The sequence below is a fragment of the Poecilia formosa genome, unplaced genomic scaffold (genome assembly GCF_000485575.1).
Source record: "Poecilia formosa unplaced genomic scaffold, Poecilia_formosa-5.1.2 Scaffold387, whole genome shotgun sequence".
NCBI lineage: Eukaryota > Metazoa > Chordata > Actinopteri > Cyprinodontiformes > Poeciliidae > Poecilia > Poecilia formosa.
Genome location: NW_006800326.1, coordinates 268,846 through 282,262, shown reverse-complemented (window position 1 = coordinate 282,262; position 13,417 = coordinate 268,846). Strand labels below are relative to the sequence as shown.

At 38.0% G+C, this 13,417-nt stretch overlaps 2 protein-coding genes across 4 annotated transcripts; both read left to right on the top strand.

The window, feature by feature from the left end:
- Window positions 1–1,241: 1,241 nt before the first annotated feature.
- LOC103154447 (complement C1q subcomponent subunit A-like) lies at window positions 1,242–5,953 on the top strand. 2 transcript variants are annotated; one of them, XM_007575737.2, is made up of 7 exons: window positions 1,242–1,360; window positions 1,921–2,079; window positions 2,945–3,121; window positions 4,016–4,095; window positions 4,184–4,300; window positions 4,389–4,472; window positions 5,057–5,953. In XM_007575737.2, the coding sequence occupies exons 2-7, from the start codon at window positions 1,932–1,934 to the stop codon at window positions 5,222–5,224; spliced, it is 774 nt and encodes a 257-aa protein (XP_007575799.1). In that variant the 5' UTR covers window positions 1,242–1,360; window positions 1,921–1,931; the 3' UTR covers window positions 5,225–5,953. The 2 variants fall into 2 exon arrangements, with proteins under 2 accessions (XP_007575799.1, XP_016518205.1); XM_016662719.1 differs by lacking the exon at window positions 1,242–1,360 and adding an exon at window positions 1,467–1,491.
- Window positions 5,954–8,069: 2,116 nt separating this feature from the next.
- LOC103154446 (complement C1q subcomponent subunit C-like) lies at window positions 8,070–12,403 on the top strand. 2 transcript variants are annotated; one of them, XM_016662721.1, is made up of 7 exons: window positions 8,070–8,201; window positions 8,381–8,569; window positions 8,646–8,709; window positions 9,760–9,915; window positions 10,822–10,962; window positions 11,056–11,179; window positions 12,091–12,403. In XM_016662721.1, the coding sequence occupies exons 2-7, from the start codon at window positions 8,470–8,472 to the stop codon at window positions 12,223–12,225; spliced, it is 720 nt and encodes a 239-aa protein (XP_016518207.1). In that variant the 5' UTR covers window positions 8,070–8,201; window positions 8,381–8,469; the 3' UTR covers window positions 12,226–12,403. The 2 variants fall into 2 exon arrangements, with proteins under 2 accessions (XP_016518207.1, XP_007575798.1); XM_007575736.2 differs by having other exon boundaries at window positions 8,075–8,201; window positions 8,466–8,569; window positions 8,646–8,708; window positions 9,762–9,915.
- The last annotated feature ends 1,014 nt before the right edge of the window (window positions 12,404–13,417 follow it).

Genomic DNA, 13,417 nt, shown 5'->3' with positions numbered 1-13,417 from the left:
GGAGGGTGAGAGGGGAATTTTTTTTTTTATATATAAATAATTGAGTATTAGAGCCAGATAGAGAAAGATTTTTCCTTTTTGAAATTACGAGAATAAAATAGTAATATTATGACAATAGAGTTCTAATATTAGAAAAAAAGATACAATATTACCAGAGGGAAAAGTCAAACTGTGAAGTTTCGATATGGAAGCGCACAATCATTTCCAAGTCCTGTTACTTATAATTTCATGTTGATGTGTTAAAAGATTCAATATTTCCTTATTTCTAAAATAACCTTTTTATAAAAAACAAAAAAAAACCATAACTTTATAAAGTGTTCAACAATCCTCTTTTTAAAATTATATGTCTAATACGACCTTGTTCTGGTAATCTAACTTCACTATGTTAACATTACGTCCTTAGTTGGTCTGTGAATGTAGGTCACAGAGCCGGTACCAGTTAACACAGTCTTCTTCAGAAGAAAGAAATCGAACCCGGCTGAGAATGAACTGTAAGTCTTTAACTCCATAATTGTTTTCTCACATAAAAACGCAGAACAAGAGCTTTTCACTAGAGCCTGTTTAACTCCTGGTGAAGATGTTCATCCAGTCCTAAAACAGAAAATTGAACAAATGATAAAACCAACATAAAAATGTAACATTCACAGTATGAACGGTGAATGTTGAGATACTGCTTACATCCTGAATAGATGGTTCACTGAGGAATAAAGTATCCCTGCCAGGCTGCGAAATATGACGTTTCTCAGCTCTGACAAATAAAACTTACATTTTTATTATCGACCAGACGGGGGCGCCACAGCTCTAACATTTACAGCTAAGCTTTCAGGACGAACTGCTGGGATAATGATGTTTCATAGGAATATCTAAATAATTCAAGTCTAAAGGTGGTAGACTTGAATTACAGGTGGTAATCTCACCTGTTTTTCTGCCTAAATTGTTTTGAATGTTTGATAAGTCAGACTTTGTTAAATTAGATTTTTCAGTTTTAAAGGGTCTTAGGATAGAAATTTCCTTTGCAGAAAGTTGCAGACTGATTTGAGGTTTTATTTCAAATCTGCCTGGGGTTTAGGCTGGATGTGAATCAAAGATTAGATTTTTTTCCCAAGGAAAAAACTGATTTATTAGAATTAAGCAATTAGCTTCAGGAGTGCAGGAGTTAAAACCCATTTAAATTAACCTAACATGTTAATGCAGCAGCTCTGGGTGGTTCTTCTTCATGGGTTTCATTGTCTTCCTCATGTCTGAGTGTTTGTGCAACGTGAGCACGTCTGCAGATCTCAGTAAGTCAGCAAATCTTCAGTTCAATAAAGAGGAAATCTCATCTGTTTGCTGCTCTTCCGGACCTGGGAGATCTCCACCGGTAAGAGGGTTTCTACTGATTCTGAACATTAAGATGATTAAAACAGGCAAACATTTTGAAGAAAGCATTGGAAATTAAGTTTCTATGGTTTTTATCCACCTGTAACAACACTGCTGCTTGACTTTAAAGAAGTAACTTCCTTGATTGGATATAAATATATACTGACATTGAAAAGAAAAAAAATGCAAAATTATTTTCTGATATTTTTCTTTGTTTGGTCAGAAAACTGATTATTTTTACATAAATAGTATAAATTTGCATTCCTTCTTACTTGCATCTTATTTCAAAACCAAAATGTTAAGTTTGGATAAAATTATCTGCTTTTAACAATTTAAGGATGAGATTTTTATTCTGTAATTATTAGGTTGTTGTAGTTTGCATGAATTGTTTTTGCCAGATGCTACATGAACCCTAAATCAAAAGTAATATGATCACATGTTGGCTGCTGCTTTTTGGAGACATGTTTCTTTTAATGTCTCTTCATGTTAAACTTAAAATAAAGTTTAACGTGAAACCGAGACTTTTCATCATCCTGCATGCGTTCCTGTTTCTCTCCCCAGCGTTTCGAGCCATGGGAGCGGATTTTGTCTGTGCAGTTCTGTTCACCATTGGTTTGGTGCTGTCAGCCGTCGAATGCAACTGTAACGGCCATCCAGGAGAACGTGGACCTCCTGGACGAGACGGGCTGGCTGGGATGAAAGGCCAGAAGGGAGAGCCAGGTAGTGTCTTCCTGCTGAAACCCAAGTCATACAGGATTGTTTTAAAAAGGACCTTTTACGCAAAATTCATAGTTTATATATTTTCTACTACTTCTAAAAACAAACCAAGTGTTTTAAAAACAAACAACTAGCTGTTTTTTGGCAATAAGTTGTTTTTTGGTGTCTGGAAAATGAGCCTAGCCTGTTACCTAGCAACATGAGATGAGTTCCAGCATGTCTGGTCAGCTGGTTTTACCGCTGTAAGCGCTGTACAATGGCTGCTGGAAAAGACGTGTGTTTTGTCATTGATTTACCGTCCAGAAGCCCCTTTCTGCATTCTGGCTCCATTTCTGTTTTTCAAATGCGTACAGTTGTATGATTGCGCGTCTGTTAGCAGCCATTTTTACATGTGAGAGTAAACGATGAGTTGAGGGGCGTGGCCAGCAGCAGGTTTAAAGTGACAGGACGCCCTAAATCATAGGCAGAGCTGAGCAGATTAAAATCTCATCATCTAAAAATTATTTTGTGTGAAAAACATAATGAAGAAACAACTAACCCGATCAAGGAAGCGTAATAAATCACCTTTAAGTTTTTCTTAAATATGTGATTTTATAACTTTAGCATTATCAGTTATTGACCGATACTAAATAATTATCTGAGTTTATGACTACATTGCATCTTTATGTGTATTTAACACACTGATGTCACTGGACTGATCCAAGCTGCACCTAGTGCTTTGCTTTAGATTGATCAATGACCTCGGATTAAATGATTTCTGCAGATGTGTCAGTTTTCACTGCTGCCTTCTGGTTTAAACTGCAACTTTTAGACAAATCCCTTTTTTTGCATTAAATATGTATTCACTGGTTTATGGCTTTGTCCTCAGCTGTCTGGGTGGACGGCCCAGTGGACCCAAGCATGCTGCTGAGGCTCAGAGGGGACAAAGGAAACTCGGGGCCACAAGGGCCGATTGGTCCAAAGGGTTACCGTGGTGACGTGGGAGCAGCAGGAATGGCGGGTCAGCCTGGTCCACCCGGTCCAGTGGGGATAAACCTGAACTCAGGTAAACGCTGCACATCGTTTTAACACTGAGGCTACATCTGACCTCAAACACTCTGACAAGCAGAAACTTCACATAGAGAAGCACCAAAATGACTCATGAGGAGGAAATGGAGACTTTTCAGTTATTTGGTCATAAATGTCCCAGGTTTCCCCCTGAAAACCTGCTAAGCCCAGTTCCAGTGGCGCTCAGGGACGTTTTCTGAGCGCTCTGGATGGCCCTTCGAATAATTTTGTGTGGCCCCCAACTGCAATTCAAGAATGATTCAAATGCAAACTTTTTATATGTAATAGGGGTAAAATTATAACCAGTATTGCTTTCTTACAATAGAAACTGTTTTAATAACCAAGTGTTTGTAGTAGAGACTTTTACCAACTTTGCTGTGCCTAAATCAGCTTTTATTTAATTTATTAAACTCAACTAAATACAGGGAGTGTTTTGAAAAAAAGAAACTATTTTTATAACAGAATAGATTTGTTCAAAAATAATTTGAAAAGAATTTTGTGAGACTGTCTTGGGAAAACAAAGTGTCTTCAGTCAGAGGTTTCTTTGACCGTAACACAGACTGCTACAGGAGGTCTCTCCACAGCCATCATTACCTACAATAACTCTGAAGAACTAAATTAATATGAATTATAGCAATATTTAATTTCCCTTTGGGATCAACAAAATATTTTTGAATTGAAAACTAGATTAAGTTTCTTTTAATATAAAAATAATTTCAAAGTGTTGGATCCACATTTTATACAATAAAAAAACAGAATTAATTGATTTTATTTTAATCTTTCTATTATTAGCAGTAGTTTCTTGGATAGAAGTATTCTGACTGGTTGATTTTGGTCCACATAACAAAAAGTTTGGACACCCCTGGTTCAATTAATGTGTTTGTGTTTTCAGGACAAAGTGCGTCCAATCAGAGAACTCACTCCGCTTTCTCTGTGAAGAGAAATACCACCAGATACCCACCTTTCAACCAGGTTTGCTAAAGGTCACACTTCTACATGCTAAGGACTGATTAATTATCTAGACATAGCTGAAACTGAAATCTCATTTGTTTCCTGTCAGAAAATAACTTATCAGGAGGCCATCGTCAACATAAACAACAATTTTGTCATAAACACCGGCATCTTCACCTGCACAACACCTGGTTTTTATTACTTCACCTTCCACTCCGTTGCCAAGGTATGCCTCTAATTTGTTACACTGCAATTATGGCTAAAAATGCTGTAAAACTATGTAGCAGTTGTTGAACGTCTGCATGTGTTTTTAGGTCAGCATGTGCCTGGGTTTAGTCAAAGAAGGAGAACCAGAGAAAATCGTGTTTTGTGATGAAAACACTAGGAACTCTGAGCAGGTAAGTGTTAAAAATGATGCTCAATATACGGCTTAAAGCTGCAGTATGTAACTTTTATTTAAAGAAAATCTGTTTGCTACATGTTTGTGACAGGATAATATGAGAAAGATGTAAAAGATCGATCTACTCCTATTATTCCCATCTGAACAAATGTACCGCTCCCGACCAAAGACGACCAATCAGAGCCAGGAGGAGGGTCTTGGCGCTGTCAATAATCCTCATGAACGCACTGCTAAATGTGCTAAGGGAGTGAAACAACTTACAGAAAAGCCATTTATCAGCTGTCATTGGTGGCTGTGCTAACTAACCTTAGCATTCAGGAAAGGCTATGCTGACTGGGAGAAGCTGCAAAGACTGAGGCAGCATGCACAAGAGCATGATTGACAGCACTAAGACCAGCCTCTTAGCTCTGATTGGTTATTTCTAGTATTCACCCTGTGAGATATTTATGCTTCATATATCAGGATTAACAGTTTTTCTGCCTCTGAAACGTGACATTTGTCCTTTGATAAAACCCTTCCAGACAGCAGAGAGGCAGAGCGTTTCTTTCAAAGCCTCGATGTGATGAGCTGTGTTTTCCCCAGGTGCTGTCTGGTGGCGTCGTGTTGGAGCTGACGGCGGGACAGAAAGTCTGGCTGGAGTCCTACAAAGACCAGCAGCAAAGCCTGCAGATAGCGAAAGACGCCGACGCGAGAGACGTCAGAGAAAAACTGATCGTCTTCAACGGCTTCCTCATCTTCTCAAATTCATAATAAAAACAAGTCAAGTCCTCGCACTGCAACATTTAACCATCTCTGATTTCAGTGTTTGAGGTTCAGCAGCTGCATCACGTAAAATGTTTTCATATTTACTCATTTCAGAGCTGATTGATTTTTTTTAAACCCTGACTCTGAACCTGAAGTTTATCATTTCATGCAGTGATGACCAAACGTTTGAGAATACAGTTGCAACTACTCCAAGGGCCACAAAATGTTCAGTATTTTTTATTATAATTTTTATTTGCTAAAGAAACAAACTAAACACACCATATTATAATGAAATAAGCAAAGCAGTCAGATCCCTGTAGTTCTTTGGAGACTTAAAACAAAAAGCGGCTCTTGCAGGTTTGCCAGATAAAAGAGGAAAATAAAATGATAATCATGAATTTTTCTTCTCTTTTCTGTCTTTTCTTTTCTCTTTTGTGGAACAGTTTGTGACTCACTCTTGCTTTAGTTTTCCAAGTTTATTAAATGGCCATCACAGGATGTTTTTAGTCCCTATTACTAAAAAAATGTAAAGATGAATACTTTGTGGTGCACATTAGATTTTCCACTTTAAGATTTTAAAATGGGGATCTGCATCAACTGCCTGAACCAGCGAAACGCTTTTATGCTATTTTTGAACTGTGACCACTGGCCCTCCAAAATTGTGCCGAGGTCCACAAATGGCCCCCGAGCCGCACTTTGGTCACCTCTGATTTAATGTAATAAATATAACTCTAATGGATCAAAATGTCTCTTTGTTACTTTAATTCCAGTAGCATCAGTTCACAAAGCAAATATAAATGTTTTATTGTTGTTCTGCTAAGACGACAACATGTATGTTTTGCTTTTTGTTCATAAAAAACACTGAAGTTATTTTAGTGATTTTTTTAAATTGCACTAAAATAAGTAATTTTACTTTTTAACCTCAACCTTGATGTGTGTATTTTATTTTCTACTCTAGTTATACTCTATTTTTTACAACAGACTATTACGGCCAGATGAAGAGAATAATTTTTTTTCTGATTTTTTCATAATGTCACAAGTATTAAGATGAAATAATACGAGAATGCAGTCATAGTAATAGGAGAACAAAGTCATAATAAATAATATTACCAAGTAGTAATTGTATGAGACTCCTTGATCGGAGCCACGGAAACAAACTTCTCTGCTCTGTAGAAGCTGAGTCACAGCCAGCAGAGGTGAAGTTAAGGTACTTATAATTATTCATAATTACAATTTTCAGCCATTGTTTACGTCCAGGTCGACGTCTGGCGTCTTCTGAAGCAGAATTATGATGATGAAAGTCTCACATCAACAATAACGTAAAAGGAAAGTTAAATCCAACATGACCTCAAACTGCAGATGCGTTGAAATTAATCCCATATCCGATTTAGCTTCACATATAGAAGTGGCACAAATCTGATTTTTTGGGGGGGTAAAAACATCAGAATTGGGTCGTGGAAAAGTAAATATGGGTGTCATTCACCTGCTGTGTGAATGTGCCTTTAGCAACATGAGAGAGATATTTATCTTCTCCTCAGGTCGTAAGACATGACAATCCTTCCTGGCTGACGCTGTTTGTTTGATCACCAGATCATTTTCGTTTAATTGTGCGAAGGAAACGAAACAATCTGGGTTTCTGCACATCCTCTTTCTGGATTATTGTGCCACACCCTGACCTGACCTTTGCCTGCTGTCACAGTGGAGCTCCAGTGTTTCTCAATCCTTTACAAGTTTAAACAAAACTGAACCAGAGTCGGCCCAAAGCTGCAGAGCTGCACAGAAAAAAAACACTTTGGTCATTTGACCTGCAAAACCTCCGTGGTTTTAGCCTAGTCTCTCTTTTATGACAGATAAGATGAAATAAAACAAAGAATTTAACATCTTTTTCAAACTGAGAGCAACATCAATATTAGTATTATTGTTGGACTTTACACTGACACCCAAACCAGCTGGAAATATCTTTTTTAAAAAATTTTATGTGTCCTGTTTGGTAGTGTACACTGTGAAAAACATTTCTAATTTACGGTAAAATACCGGCAGTTGTGGTTGCCAGAATTTTACTGTATAAATACAGATTTTACAGTATTTACACAGTATTTATATGGTACAATCTGTTTTTACAGTAAACACCATATTTAAAAGCAATTTTACCGTATTTAGGTGGTAAAATATGATTTTTACTGTATTTTTCAGTAAAATCGTGTAAATACGTTAAAACACAGGAAAATTCTGGCACCTATGGGTGCCCATATTTTACTGTAAATTGGAGACCTTCTGTCCGCTTCCTATTGTAACAAAGAAATCCTGGCTCTTTGTGTCAGACTGGAACCAGTTGAGTACTGGACCAACTCTCCAGCCGTTCCAGTAATATATGAAGGTCAAATGAGGTCCAACAGAACCAGCACTGTGGTTCTTCCACAGTCCGTGTTTATATGGATGTCATTGAACACTTTGACTAGGCCAGTCTCAGTACTGTGGTAACCATGGAAACCGGATATGTCAAAGTGGTTGTTAATGGTCAGGAAACAATTTCACCGTTGAAACACAGATTTTTCAGTCACTTTTCTGATGAATGGAAGATAAAAAAGTAAATATGGCAAGACCTATTGAGCGATAATAAACACAAACTTAAAGGAAACCCAAAGTAAAACACCAAATCTTGGTGACTCCTCCACTTATGTTCCCTCCTGTGGTTCCGATCTGCATGAGAACCAAACTGTTTTTGAATGTAGCATTTCATTCTGGACGTTCAGCTTCATTTGTAGAGTATTTTTTGAAGTTCTAGTCCGTTTCCCGTGTCTAAAGTTACTGGTTTGCCGTTGGGAGTCTGTTCTGCCTCTGGATCTCTGCGGCCGCCTGTACCCTCCCAGAAATGCAGAACTGTCGGATCAGAAATGTTTCCTCACACGACTTTATGCTGACTTCCTCGTCCGGCCGCTGCAGGACTCGGAGCTTCTCTTCAGTCTGCTTTTTACTCCCTCAGGTATGTTTTGGATCCTTAAATTTATTTTAATGCTGATTTTTGGTTTTATGGTTTTATGGTATTAAGTTTCTAAGTTTTTGTCAGACATTTTAATGTGTCTCCTTCTTAATTCCCTTCTCTCTGTTTCTCCTGAATATTTCCTGTTATTTCCTCCTTTGACCTGATTTTTTCATATTTAATTAGATTTCATCTTCCCATCCATTCATTTCATTGTCACATATTTGACCCTCTGATTTTCTCCTCATTTCCTCCTCTCCTCGTTAGCCTCATGCTCCTCCGTCAGTTTCTCCTAACGGGAGCTCTGCTCTCATTGGCTGGACCTCTGCTGGTCGCCATGGAGACGTGTCCAGCAATGCCAGGGATCCCAGGTCTGGATCCGCATGTGGTTGCACAGCAGGATGGATTGTTTGTAGGGGTTCTGTGATGTTTTGTGTCGTTCCTCAGGTATTCCTGGACTTCCTGGTAGAGACGGCCGTGATGGGCAGAAAGGAGAAAAAGGAGATCCAGGCAGGTTTTCCAAAAATGTTTGTCATGTTTGGTTTTTCGTTGTCAGATCCCGTTTAATGTGGTACGTTTTTGATGATTTTCACACCAATATGTTAATTTATGTTTTATGAGAATTAACAAAACATTAGTAGTAGCTAATACCTCTCAAACTTTCTTCACATTACATCCATACATTTTAATCTACTTCAATGGATTTTTATGCGATAAACCAAAATACCACAATGTGATGAATAATTGGGAATTGGAAGGACAATAAAACATGATTTTCAGATCATTTCACAATAAAATCTTAGAGGTGCATCATTGTACTCAGAACCTGGAGTGAGTAGACTGTTGAAGAGCTAGTCATTTTTGGGTCAACCTGGACCAAGAGCCACTGAAGGAAACGACATGAAAATCTCTGAAGACACTGAATGAAACTTCCTGCTTTAGGAAAAGTAAACAGAAATGGAGTGGTGTCAGATTGTAGCGGTTGTAGGATTTCTCTTTTGTTTTTGGCTAAAGTCTACGAGCTATTTCTCCCGCTAATGCTAAACTAGCGGGTTTGTTTTGGTTATATTTACCCAGAATGCCCTGTGCTGTAGTCCACTTCCTGCTTTTGGAGCGTTCTCTAGTCCGCTTAGCGTTCACATATGCACTCAAACTGAACCAGAGTTCACTTCAATTGAACCGAGACGGAGGTTTGTAGGCGGATCAGATATTAATTACACATTCACACCTCATCAAACGAACTGGAGTTCAATTAAAATTAAAGTTGGCTAAACAGTTAAAGTTAAAGCAAAGTGCAAAGATATTTTAAATTAATGTAAACCAACTTTCTGTTCATTTCTGTACACAAAATTTGATTTGCAAAAACTCATTTTAAGAAAGAAATGAAATATTTTTACATAAGTAAACCAAAATGGTATAAAACCAGTTAATTTCTGTTTCTAGTTTAATATATTTTTAAAATTTTATTTCTTAGTATGAGATTGTAGTGGCGCAGCGCCGATCTGGTCCAGATTCTCTGAAGAAACAATAAAATGAAAATGTCCACTCACTGTTGTTCACCAGGAGCAGAAAGGACCGGCAGCCTGGGGCCTCAGAAGGGCTGGAAGGGGGAACCGGGCCTGGCGGGACCGCCCGGCAAACGAGGCCCGTCAGGGGAACCAGGAGGACCAGGCAGCGCAGGGATTCCCGGGCCTCCAGGAGAGCCAGGAGAAGCTGGGTACAACACAGACAAGCAAAATAACAACAAATCTAATTTTTATAGAGCTTTTTCAGACACTAAAAGGCGTTTTACAAGAGAAAAATAAACAATAAACATGACAAACATTTAAGTAATGTAAAGTAGTTAAAATATTTAGTTTAAATGAAGATGTTTCTATGCGGAATTAGCACCTTAAACTAGCTTAAAAATAAAACATTCAAAAAAAGATTAAAGTGTAAAATTCAACAATTTTCCATAACTTCCAACAATTTTAAACAAAAAGTTCAGACAGAAAATGAGAAGGAAGAAATCTGTCAAAGCCAACAATACTTAAATACTTTTAATCTGGATTTTATTTTATTTGAGTATACTGATGAGGTAAACCACTTTGAAAATTATTTGATTTTTTTTCCTGTTAACTTTTGTATTTCAGTTTATGTTTAAAGCAAATTCACAGCAAAGCTTATTTTAATGCAGTTTAAAAGACCAGAAGGTCTAATTCAACACAGTTCAGCTGATTAAATCAGATTCAAACTTCATTGTTATGATTATTATTATTACTTTCATCATTATTGCAGTCTTGTTTATATTCTGTTCTATAGCAGGCAACTCATTTTCATTTAAAGCTACAAATTAAAGTCACATTCATTATCAAAGGAAACCTGTAAATAACATCACATTTTCACTTCCTGGTCAAGCACAGGGTGACTGTAGGGTGGAACAACCTCGTTTTAGCCGGAACAATCCTCCACCAGAAAACCAGTAGAGTTGAGCAAACATGTAGCCTAAACTAAGTCAAATTAGGAAATAAACAGCATTGCAGTAGGTCTGCCACTGACTGAATAAAATCTTGTAAAAAAAAAGGTTGATTTCTCAGGTTCAGAACCAGAACCTTCAGAACCAGAACCTTCCTGTTTTCTGCAGGTCGGCTGCGGCTCAGCAGAAGGCGGCCTTCAGTGTGGCCAGAGGAACGTCCGTGTTTCCTGCTAAAAGCAGCACAATTCGGTTCACTAAAGTCATAACAAACATCGAGAACGACTTCAACACAGAGACGGGACACTTCAGGTGAGCATCTTAAACTCCGGTTTCAAGTCGATTTTTCCAAACAAGGTTTAAGGATCTCCTCCTCCTGTTGTCTTTGTGTGTGTTGGGCTCTAGGTGTCGGGTCCCGGGGATGTACTACTTTGTGTATCATGCTTCTCTGGAGGATAAACTCTGCGTGCAGCTGAAGCTCGACAACAATCTGCTGACGTCGTTTTGCGATAATCGCCGTAAAAAACAGGTCAGAGCGGGAGGCGACATTTTTATTCAAAGTCCAGTCCTGAGAGGAACCATCCTGCAGCCTTTGGATGCATCCCTGCTGAAATCCCATCAGCACCTGCTTTCCCAGGAGCCATATTATTGCACAGATTGAAATTACAAAGATAAATTTGCTTAACGGGAACACAGCAATTTTGAAAAAAAAACTCAATAAAAAGTATTGAGTAAAGGATGAGGTGGTTTTATAAGCACGTTTTACATGAGTCACATGATCAAGAAGTGGTTACTTTCACCAACTTTATTAGAAACACTGAAGAAGACAACAGGAAGCAGTAGGAGGATGATGGTTTGTTTTTGTTTTGCATCTGCCTCCACCATCACACAGTTCAAAAAACGTTTTGTGTCATTCCAACATGTTCAATCCGTACACGTTTGTCCTTCTGTGAAATCACCGACTACAATTTCCCCAAAACGCCGCTTAGGGAGCCGCGGGATTTTCAGTCCAAAGCCTGAGCAAGACGGCGACGTACTCTGATGTCTGAATTATCGCGTGAACAAATTCACATGATTTCAATTTCACTTCTTATTTGATGGAAACACTGCAATTTCGAAAGTGTGATTTTTCAACATCAGCAGAATATAAACAAAGATTTGTTCAGAGGTCATCCAGCTGTGCAGAGGCTTGTTAACAAGCCATTCATTTTATTCAGGTGTGTAAAAGCAGGAATGCGTCTAAAGGCTGCAGGATGGTAACTCTCCAGGATTGGACCTGAAAACATGTTTGGGAATTAATCTGGCTTTCCTGCAAAGCAAGAAACTACTAGCGTATTGATTTCTCTTCATGCACATAAAGCAAAATAAACACGATCAAACTAAAACGGTGAGATCATGTGGGTGAGCATGCAGTAAGACTGAGGCCTTCCCTGGTTCCAGGTGACGTCGGGCGGGCTGGCCGTCTACGTGTCTCAGGGTCAGGAGGTCTGGCTGGAGACCAGGGAGAACAGAGGGATGACAGGAAGAGGCAACGGATTCAGCATCTTCTCTGGGTTTCTGCTGCACCCTTACTGACCTCCAGCAACAATTATGATCACAGAAATTCATGTTACTTTTCCTCTTTGTGTGTCTCCTGATCGGATTTTACTAAAAAAACAAACAGATGTTGAGAATGTTTTTCAGTTTAACTGATTCCTCGGTTGGATTTATTATTTTTGTGTCACCAGTAAAAAGATTTTCTGCTAAAACCAAATGTCCCGTTTCTTTCATTTCTTTATTTTTGTATTTTAACACATCACTCTAATAAATTATGAACAAAAAGTGGCAACAAAAACTCTAAGATTTCTCACTGAGTTAATTTCTCTGCACTGGGAGCTGATTCCAGTTGGGACTGAATATTTTGATATACCAGAATAAGAGATATGTTTTATTTATCCCACCCACCGTCTTCAAATCTAATAAAGTTGGTGAAAGTGAACATTTTAGTTTGCTGCTCTCATTTTAAAGATATTAATAAAGTTTCTGTAGGTCATCAGAGGTCATCGTCAGTATTTTCAAAGCAAAAGCAGCACAAACATACCACAAGCGTTTGACATCAATTTTGTTAGATTTGAGTAATGTGGTTGGCTGGTTGACCTTTTGACCTTTAAACTTTTATTCATATTTTCAAAGCAAAAGCAGCACAAACAAAAGAATTTGCTGCACAAACCAACACAAAGGTAATCGAGTTGATTGACAACAGTTTTGTCTGATTTGAAGAAGGTGGAGGGTTAGCGCACTTACAAAATATTTAATGTAGCTTCAACATAAACATTTAGCTTTCTAACCAAAAACTTTAGCGCTAAATGGTAAATTGCAGTACTTATGGCGCTTTATCAAGTCCAGAGGATCCCAAAGCGCTTCAACCTACGTTCAGTCATTCATGCACAAACTAAATGTTTAGTTGGAACTGTGACATTTAGAAATGTTTGATTGAAGAAGTGAAAATACGACCCCCAATTTCTCTCCTGTTACAGGATAAACAATCTACAGTTTTCCTGCTAAGTTTTGACTGCAATTTTACAAACACCCCCATAATACAAGGGTTGAGGGTTTTTTGAGCTTATTTTACTTTCATGTAATTTTTTTTACCTGGACTTTTTTTGTTTCAGAAAATACAGGGAAACATAACTGCATTATAATCTATCTAAAATCAAAATAACAATAAAAACCATGCAATGTGATGCCAGAAGGAGTTTTATAATGCTAAGACAGAAGTCTTGTTTTC